Genomic DNA, 9,914 nt, shown 5'->3' with positions numbered 1-9,914 from the left:
GGAGGTCTCCAATACCTCACTTTCGTTGTCAACTTCATCAGTCCATACATGCAAACACCCATGGTCAGCCACTTCCAACTCGTTAAAAGACTCATTCAATATGTTAGTGGCTCCACTGATCGACTGCCATTTATATATGCAAGAGCAACTCCAGCTTCATGCTTTCTCTGACTCTGATTGGGCTGGTTGTCAAGCAAGACGTCACTCAACTACTAGTTTTGTTACGTTTCTTGGCACTAAACCTATCTCATGGACAGCCGATAAGCAACCCACAGTGGCCAGATCTACCACTGAGGCTGAGTACTGACCAATGGCATCCGCTGCTGCTGAATTAACTTGGATTACAGATATCCTTAAAGACATCAAATTTTATCTCCCAACACCACTGGTTCTCTATTGTGACAACATGTCCGCACTTCAAGTGTCTATCAAACTGGTTTTTCACTCTCACATGAACATGCCGAATTAGATTGCCATTTTCTAAGGGAAAAGGTTGTGTTGGGCCTTCTTACCACTCAATTTGTTCCATCCAGCCAACAGGTGGCCGACATTTTCACCAAAGCTCTCTCACGGACCAGTTTCGAATTTTTACGAGGCAAACTAGCGCTTTCCATATTGTCGCCTAGTTTGAGGGAGACTAAAGGCAATAGTAGGGGAATCAAGAAGGAAACACCAGTTAGCCATGCCAATGAAGGAAATGCTAATGAAGACAACAACGATTGTAATCATCTCAAGAAAGAAACACCAGCCAGCCATGACAGTAACGATTGTAATCTTCTCAAGAAGGAAACACCAGTCAGTCATGACAATGGAAACAGTAATATTCACGATGGAAATAACATCGATAAGGAAATATACACTAGCCAACCGTATGAAGAAAGTAATGCCAAGACAATGGGTGCAGTTACTACAAGAGACAAAGATTTCCAAACAAATAGGTGCAACAACTAAACAAGGAAATATCAACTGTAAATTAGATATTGTTTCCTCCTATAAAAATCGATATACATCCTGTAATTCAGGAAACGATGATGCATGTAATTCTATTATAAATAGAAGAAAGATCCAGCTCTATCGACATTAAGATCGATAGCTGCCCTTTGTGGACGTAGGTGTGAGTTTACACCCAACCACGTTAAACCAGACGTTAGTCTCTTAATCTATGTTTTTCTTTATACTTAGCTTGGAAAAACTTTGCTAATGTGTCTGAAAACAATAAAGGGTACTGTGCTTAGTACTAGGACATAATAGAACTGAGTTTTTTTTCAAAAAGTAGATGAAAACTTGAATCATCCATCAACGTGCATGTGTGTACATGCCACAACAAAATGGGGTGGTTTGAAAGTGCATCGACACATTGTAAATGTGACACGTTTTCTCAAATTTCAAGCAAGGCTTCCTATAATTTTTTTGGGATCAATGCATAAAAAATTTGCAAAACAAAACTTCAAATGAAAAGCTATTTCAAAAGAAACACTCATATGGTCATTACGATTTACGAGTTTTTGGTTGTTTGTGGTTTGCCAGCGATCTAAATCCCAAATCAAAATTTGATATATGAGCCCATAGATGTGTTTTGCTATGGTATCCATTTGGACAAAAGGGTACAAGGTCAAAGATCTTGAACTAAAAAGTTTTTTTGTAAGTTTTTATTTATTTTTATTTGTTGAAACATAAATTCCTTTCAAAGCTATCTCTGGTGAAGGTCCTCCAACTCTTGTACCAATGCCCATTGATGACACTCATGCTAAGGAAAGTGAAGTTTCAGGTGAGGAATGTCCTGACCCATTAAAACCAATTGAAAACAATTATGAATCACATCCAGTTCCTGCTGGCTGAATTCCAATCATCACCGAACTCGATCAACAATTAATTTTATAAGCCGAGGAGCAGGGCAATGCCCATCCTTAACTAAAAATTTTATATAGTTGTGTCCCTCTTCACTAAAATTTCTGGGTTCGTGGTTGTGTAGACCATATTAGGACCAAACAAAGTGATATATATCAAAGACCTAGCTGATATAAGCATTCTTTTATTTACTTTAGGTATTCTAAGAGAGTGATTGATAAGAAGAACATTGTATTATGAGCACACTTGTTCATGCAACATATGTTTTAAAAATGCTATGCTATTATTTTAGAAAACATGGTGTATTTGTGAATGTTATTTCTGAATCTGAAACCTAAACTCACAATGCATTTTTGTGGGATAAGAACACACTTAAAACTTGTTTTAGGAACAAGTATTCTAAGAACACTATGTTCTTCACATCAAACACCCTTTAAGGGATTGTTGAATTCATTATGCAAGCAATCATAAAAGTAAGTATATCAATGTTTTATTTGTTTAGATTTGGGTTGGATTCAACCATTACTGTGGTCAATTTAATTGGGTCTTGTGCAATTGAATTTCGATTAAGATTTTGGCTTTGTTTTGTGCTTTATGTTCTAAAACCAAATTTATACAATTACACAAGATCCAGCGTTTATATGCAACTCTCTATTGACCGTATCCTAGTTGAGTACTGGTCTTATATTTGGATTCAGTTACGAAACTGCATAACAAATCTGAATCTGATTTATCCAAGTTCAGTTTTTCTTTTTCCAAAATTCCAGTAAAGTGATTCGAAAATTAGATCAATCATCAAGTTACAAGTATCTCATCCATTTATGTTCTCTTTTGTTGGTTTACTTTCTGGCTCTGTCAATACAAAGTGTATGAAGGAAACGAAGAGAATGGCACGATGTAACGTGAAAAAACCCTCAACAAGAAGAAAAAAACCCAGGTGAGAGAGGACTGGTGCCCACTACTTTCTTTCATAAATTTTTATTCACACTGAAAAGAGGGATTACAAGGGTATAAATAGAACCAAACAACATTACAAAGCGGATCGGGTCCAGACCCTGACCCATCACAGAGAGCAAGGTATATCTTGTTCGATTATTGAATGAAATTTTAGAGGCGTAAAACTTTTCTGTTAATATTGCCCTTCCATGTCCTTGTCAGGTCTGTAGAAGACTTTTGCCCTCTCATTCGAAAAAATATAAGCGAGTCCCATTTTCTTTTTTCTTTTAGTAAATGAAATTGATATTTGAAGGCTTGTTCATGGTTGCTCTGCATTCTTAGATTCTTTTTGTGAAAGGGGCCAGATTCCCCAGCATTGGGTTGTTAATATTTCACTCAAAAGATTGCAAACAGGTATCCAGATATTGTTTATTCCCGTTGAAACAGCCACTTTCCAATAACGAAAATGGTCAAAAGAGAAAAAATGTTCTGACCAAAAAATGGCTAACATCACTGAACTAGTGAATCTTTCTTAATGCAGGACTAACATCACTGAACTAACGTCGACAAACACAAGATTTTAGAGCGAGAAGTCCGATACCAAAAGAAAAATGCGTTGATGGATTAATATTAAATACGCAGAAGATGAAAAAAACCAAAACCCTTTTTACTGCTTTCAGCCCGTTTGCCACCATTCATGTAGACATCCTTTTTCAGATACATCTGTCGGAATATTGGATATCAAGGTGAAATGTATAAATTCTCTGTAGGAAAATAAATCCATAAGCCTGTTGGGCCAACGAAAGGAAAACCGTGGCAACTGGCAAGCGGTCTTACATGGTAGCTAACATGCTGTAGCCAAGAGGCTCTCCTTGGCTCCACATTGTTTCCTTCAGGTGGAAACATCACGCTGAAAGACATCTGGGAAGTGAAAAGTCAGAAGATGGAAAATGGCAATTGTATGCCATTAGTGTTGATCCTCACCAAGGAAAGGATGGATTGCAATTGCACGTCATTATCCATCAACAAAATGGAAAGGACAGGAAAAAAGAAAGCGGTGTTAAAAAGTGTAGTAACAGTCATATATCAATCATCCAAAGATAGAGGTCCAAAATGTAAATGAATACCAAAACAATCAGATGCACACAAATCATCCAAAATGGGGACTCAACATCTATCCATCCGCCTACGAGCTACTGTTTCTCTCTTGCTGCAATCAAGCTACAGGAAAATTCAAGGTACAGACTTTGCCCAATGATTAGTCGACGCCTTGAAGGGATGCAGCAACGTCTTCTGCAGTAAACTTGCCCTTTCCTTTCTCTGCGGCTCTCCCCTTACCCTTCCTCTCCAATAAAGCCTTCCTGTCCTTGTCCAACTTCAGCTTGGTGATCATCACCTTAGAAGGATCAATGCCAACATTCACAGTCGTACCTACATATTTTCAAGATAAAGCTGTAAGCCCCTTCCTTATATAGCAGTAACAAAAAGGCAGAAAAAAACATGTCTTTTCTTTTTGTTTTGGCGCTTTTTCCCCGTTTTTCTGGCTGACAAGTTTTTATCATTTTTACCGAGTTTTTTTTAAAGAAACATGTTTTATGTGGTTATGGTCCCCCTAACTTGTAACTGAATATTTGGACAACAGAGAATTTCCCACAATTTCCAGGTAGAAGGCAATATAAGGTAAGTGAAATGAGCATACCATTGACTTTTTCCCTTGTGATACGTTCGATGTGAATAACCCACTTCCTTCTATAAACTTGAACAATCTTCCCTTCTCTTCCCTTGAATGTTCCTCTAACAACCTGCACCTCATCATCTTTGCGAACTGGAACTGATCGAACCTGGAGGAATAACACAAAGCAATTCTGTAATACCCGTTGATGATACCAGAGGATTTTGAAGCAGTAAACAGCCACCTCTCCATATTAAAGAGCAATTCTTAATCACAGAGGACCACTGAGGCACTGAAAATAACATGCTCATGGAGTCCAGACCAAGGGCTGATATTCAGCACAGGACGCCAGACTGTTTCTCCATTTCTCATTTTTCCACTGCATAATTGAAATGAAGATACTATGGGAAGGCAAACACATTTAAGGAAAAAAAAAACTTTAGATGCCTTTCAACAGAATTGGAACTAAGTCTTATGCAATTTACAAAGGGGCAGAATTATGCACTGATTCTTTGATAAAAAAGATTATTACAGAGACATCACATTATTAAAGACATTAATAAAGGGGATTAACTTTCACGGGCAGAGCATATCATCAAATCCAGTTGTTATAAGCTGCCCCAACCTGAGCCTTGCTTAATTAGAGTTCTCACATCTAAGCATTTCTTGGTTCCTTCTCTAACAAACACTAACTAAAAAGACAAACTAAATTATGTCTCTTGTAGAATGTTTAACTAGAAATTTAAACAAGGGATATAAAGTGAGTGACACAGATGTTACCATCGACCAGAACATAGGAAAGCCCAACGAAAGTTGGAGGGACCACTTTGGTTCAACAATACTCCTAGCTCATTGTTTGCTTTCTTGATTAAAAGTGACGCATTTATTGAACGTTCATCAATTTCGCCACTAAATGAAACGTGACAGAACTCGATACCATGAGCCAAACGTGTATCCAGATAACGGACCATGCACAGAATGAGAGAACAGCATTTTTGTGATCACATAAATGGAAACATAATAGTAACAATATGAACATCCAGATGCACCAACTTGTTCCTTTTCCTCCATTTCTTTTGTAGGGCTTATAAATTGTGATGAAAAAACCCAGAAATCACACCTTGTTGCATCCACGAAGGACATTCCATTTTATGACCCTTTTAACAACACATCCACCAGTAATCCACGTTATGAGCCAATTGTCCATCCACGTGCAGGCCAAGAATAATGAAGTGTTTTTGTGATCATGAAAAAGAAACATCATTGTCACAAATGTCATAATCAGGGTTTTCCCAGTGAAGATTATCTCGGATGTACACACACACACACACACACGCACGCACAAACATAGTAGAAAGTAGGAACTATATTATGAAATTGGCCTTTTGTTAATTTTCTAACAGAAACATTGACAAATATCCAAAAGATTTGTTAAACGTTAACAATTTTGCATTTTGCCTGTTTTTCAATATTATCATAACACACTTGATAATATTGCAATATCTGTGACAGTGGTGATATCTATAACACAAACAGAATAATGCACCTACACGTTTCCTTTTCCCTGAAACATTTTCCTCAAAAATGTTTATGATGAACAAACTCAGAAATCAGTCTTCCCATCATGAAATATATTTTGTTCTAAATCTTTTATATATGACAGAGAATTTCATATGTTAAAGGAGGCAAAACATTTAAGCATGGGTGAACAAACACGAGAGAGAGGTTTTACGTTGTATTTGTTACGAAGCTCGGGTGACAACGGAGCACTCATGAGAATACGCCTGACACTTGAAGGGGCAGTGAAGTGTGCCTTCCGGCACTTCCTCCTTGAGCTTGTGACTCCTGACCACCCAACCCAATCAAAGTACAAAACCAGGTCAGTATCCTAAGCCTACAGTTCAGAACAAGGTAAACCATGAAGTACCAAAGACAACAGCCACAGACTTACTTGGGTTATATTTCATCTTTGCCAACGATCTCGGTTTCTACAAAAAAAAAAAGCTGCTCAGACCATTGAGACATAATATATAAATTGAGAAAACTTAAATTAAATAAACCCAAAAATCCTGGTTCATTAAGATGATAACACGTATAAACAGAAGAAGAAAAAAGGTAAAAAATCATGGAAACGTCGTAGAGATTGAAATGATAAGCAATGACTGCTTCTTAAGCACGTCCTATAAGAAAAACAACCCACACAGGAAGACACAAGGCATGGATATTCCAAGCATTGTAACATACTTTACGCGCTAGGGTTCGTGCGTCTTAGGGTTCGCACCATCCAAATAAAACCACAACCATAGAAAATGCATTTCCCAGACACCACTATGCACACCATTTCCAATGAATGATAGATTCTGAAACAAAAAGCTTCTAAGATGTCCTGATCGAACAATAACCAGGCAAGACGAGACGTAGAAAAAAATTAAGGAGAGCCTGTGAAAGAAGAAAGAAGGTACCTGCTCTCCACTGACCCCTCCCTCTCTCCCTTCCTGAGAGCGGCAGCAATGAGAAGAAGCGCCTCCACCCCGATCCCTTCCACTTTTGAGTTGCCCTAAATTGTTGAAAAAATAACAAATTACCGATCTGCTTTTGGGATAATAACATTTCGCCGCCTATTTTTTAGAAATGAACAGCCTACCCCTCAATTTTTCGTGTACATTCACAAAACGTCCTTTGTTGTAAATGACAAAATTAGCCCGCAATCCTCCGTAGCGTCAGGGGTGAACAATGAGTTGAGAAGCCCGACTTGTTAAAGTTTGGCTCTTAACCAGTTCGATCGAAACATTTGCCTAATGAGTGGAGCTCGATTTCATAACTACCCGGTCCAGCTCGAGCCTCAATTGAATTTATCAAAACCTTAATCAAGTTAATATATTCAAACGAGTTTATGAGTTTCTTAAGCTTTAATTGAATTGAGTTTGAACTCAACGCATAACGATGAATATCAATTATATTCAAACAAGTTTGTCGAGTTTTAATCGAGCTCAGACGTAACCATCAAGTCAAACTCGAACGGCTTCTGTTGAGCTATTGTTGAGTTCGAGCTGACATGGTTTCATTAGTCAACCAAGTTTAAGTTGACTGAACTAGGACTCGACTTGGTTCATGTTCATCCCTAGCAAAATCTTAATCCGGCCTCTTTCCTAATTTTTTATAGACAGTGTAGCATAAAAAAAAGACTAAGTAAATGAGTAAAATAAAAAAAAGACTAAGTAGATGAGTAAAGAAAAAGGAGGAGGGTTTCCGCCCGTTTTCTGTTTCATGTTGGTGCTCCTAGACAAAATTGAGAACCCAATGGTATGGGACAGCTTGATAAACACAATGATTAGGAAACATGACTTAAAGCTTTTGGTTTTCAAGAAGTCAAACGTCTCCCTTAAATTCAGTTGGCCTCGCCCCTTTCTAAAGAGAAAGGATTGACAAGTAGGGATGTCATTCGGATCAGACACATCTTTAATTATATCTGTTTTATCGGATATTCATATATTCAGATTCAGATTCAGATTCGAATTAGAATAAATCAAAGTCATATCTAAATCCAAAATCCGATTTTACAATCTGAATCCGATCCAAATCCGATTTTTATACTTATATCTGAATCCGAATCCGACTTTTGAACAGGATTTTGCCATTTTCTAAGTATTAGATAGAGGATATTTGTCTAAAAATGAATCCGATCTGAAATCCAATCCGATATTCATGTATATCCGAATCCGAATTCGAATCTAATCGGATGTCATTTATTAAATCTGAATCTGATCTGATTTCTTAATCAGATATTAAATTTTTATCCATATCCTTTTTTTTCAGATCAGATCGGTCGGATATCCAATTCAAATCAGATATATTGACATCCCCAAAGACAAGAGGTTATATCATCTTCGGAGTGGGGTGCCATTCGAAATAGAAATCGGTTTTCTGGTTATTAGTCAAACATTCTCATGTACGTTTATCATGGCTTTGTGAATTTATATAGGATGTTCTTACATGTGTGCTTTTCATTTAATCCAGTTTCTGTTTTCCATGTGATTCGATTTTTCGTATAGCTATTGAGTTGTGTTGTTGAGAGTGGCTGGTAAAACTGTTGATCATATTGTTGAGAAATAAGGGTGGGGCATCGGGCTGGGCCAGGCCGGCCTGATCCGACCAGTTGGGCTGATGAGCCAGGAAGTAGGGTTGAGAGAGGAGACGCTGGTCTCCACATCTCTCTCCCTCTTTCTAACACTCTCTCCCTATCTCTTCAACTATCTCTTGCCTCTTTGGGCAGGCACCAGAAGGTGCCCGTGCCATCGTCGTGGCGCTTAGCAGGCATCGTCGAGTGCCTACGCTATCGTTTCATTTAAAAAATGCCGCTGGCGAAGGGAGGACCGACGCCTCCTTGCTGGAGACCAATGAAAGGGAAGGCGCCCAATCCTTCCCTTTTTCCTATGGTATGGCAAAGACAGGGAGGGCCTGATGTCTCCATTTGCCTAATACAACGGAGGGAGGGCACAACACCCCTCCCCTTTTCCGTCAGATCACAGAGAAGAGAAAGCGGTAGAGAGATCGCCGAGCCCCTCTACCAGTCGAGGCACCACATCGGCCTTCATCGTCATGTTACAGATCAATTGAACCAAACGGGCCCCTCGGTTTTTGATACAGGACTACCTAGGACTAGGCCGAGACTAGCCTCACTCGTTGCTCGACTGCGCGAACCCTTTGTCGCCAAGAGAGCCCGAGAGGCTTAGTGAGGGCGAGACTTGGCCGCACGACGTAGGGGGTCTAGGGGCAGTATTAACCCTTGTGGATGCAGGTTATAGCACTGGAGACGCCGCACCCAGCGCCGCAGCACACCACACGGCCCTGCCAGACCAGCCACTACCGGCCGAGGCCACCTCGCAGCTACCGAGCGTGGTCGAGCCAGCCGCGGACGACGGGAGAGCCTGCCGCGGAGAGGACGACTGCCGAGAGGACCAGGAGGAGCTGACAGGCATGGCCGAGCCAACTGCCGAGGGCCAGGACGGATGGACAGACGATGGTGCCAGGCGACGAGTAGACGAGCCCCGGGCGGAGCTGACGACACTGCCGGGCCAGCCGAGGCAGGGTGCCGCCGCACGTCCGACCGCGCCGAGCGCTGCCGCATGCCAGACGCCGACGAGCCAGCCAGGACAGGACGAGACCACAGACCAGGCCGCGCTGAGAGCTGCCGCGCGCAGGACGACCGCCGAGACCCGCCGAGCGCAGCAGGTCAGCCGCAGCCTAGCCCCTGCCGTAGATCACAGTGAGGTTGCTTTCCGCCGACGGACATGCCCAGACCCTGCCGAAACCTGTTGTGAGGCTACATACCGAGTTACAGGTGCAGTCATAAATGCTAGGGAGGTTATCTGCCGAGCCCAGTTCAGAACCAGCGAGCCCACTTCTCACCTCCAGACCGAACCAAGTGGTCCGTTGACCAGAGCCCAAACCGGTTTGA

The 9,914-nt window shown here is 40.7% G+C and overlaps 1 protein-coding gene across 1 annotated transcript; it reads right to left on the bottom strand.

Annotated features, from left to right (window-relative positions):
- Positions 1–3,844: 3,844 nt before the first annotated feature.
- On the bottom strand, positions 3,845–7,033 carry LOC116255405 (60S ribosomal protein L26-1-like). Its single transcript, XM_031631205.2, has 5 exons — positions 6,919–7,033; positions 6,408–6,444; positions 6,189–6,301; positions 4,484–4,625; positions 3,845–4,215 (listed from the first exon to the last, which is right to left on the bottom strand). The coding sequence occupies exons 2-5, from the start codon at positions 6,421–6,423 to the stop codon at positions 4,043–4,045; spliced, it is 444 nt and encodes a 147-aa protein (XP_031487065.1). The 5' UTR covers positions 6,424–6,444; positions 6,919–7,033; the 3' UTR covers positions 3,845–4,042.
- Between the last annotated feature and the right edge of the window lie 2,881 nt (positions 7,034–9,914).

Source organism: Nymphaea colorata, chromosome 6 (genome assembly GCF_008831285.2).
Source record: "Nymphaea colorata isolate Beijing-Zhang1983 chromosome 6, ASM883128v2, whole genome shotgun sequence".
Taxonomy (NCBI): Eukaryota; Viridiplantae; Streptophyta; class Magnoliopsida; order Nymphaeales; family Nymphaeaceae; genus Nymphaea; species Nymphaea colorata.
Note: the sequence above shows the minus strand (reverse complement) of the source record. Positions and strands in the feature narration are given on the sequence as shown.

Bases quoted from the DNA above. Each gene is read 5' to 3' on its own strand.
- LOC116255405 (XM_031631205.2), bottom strand. The intron at 4,626-6,188 runs GTAAAACCTCTC...TTATTCCTCCAG, and splicing joins AGCTTCGTAACAAATACAAC to GTTCGATCAGTTCCAGTTCG. The intron at 4,216-4,483 runs GTATGCTCATTT...GAAAATATGTAG, and splicing joins CACAAGGGAAAAAGTCAATG to GTACGACTGTGAATGTTGGC.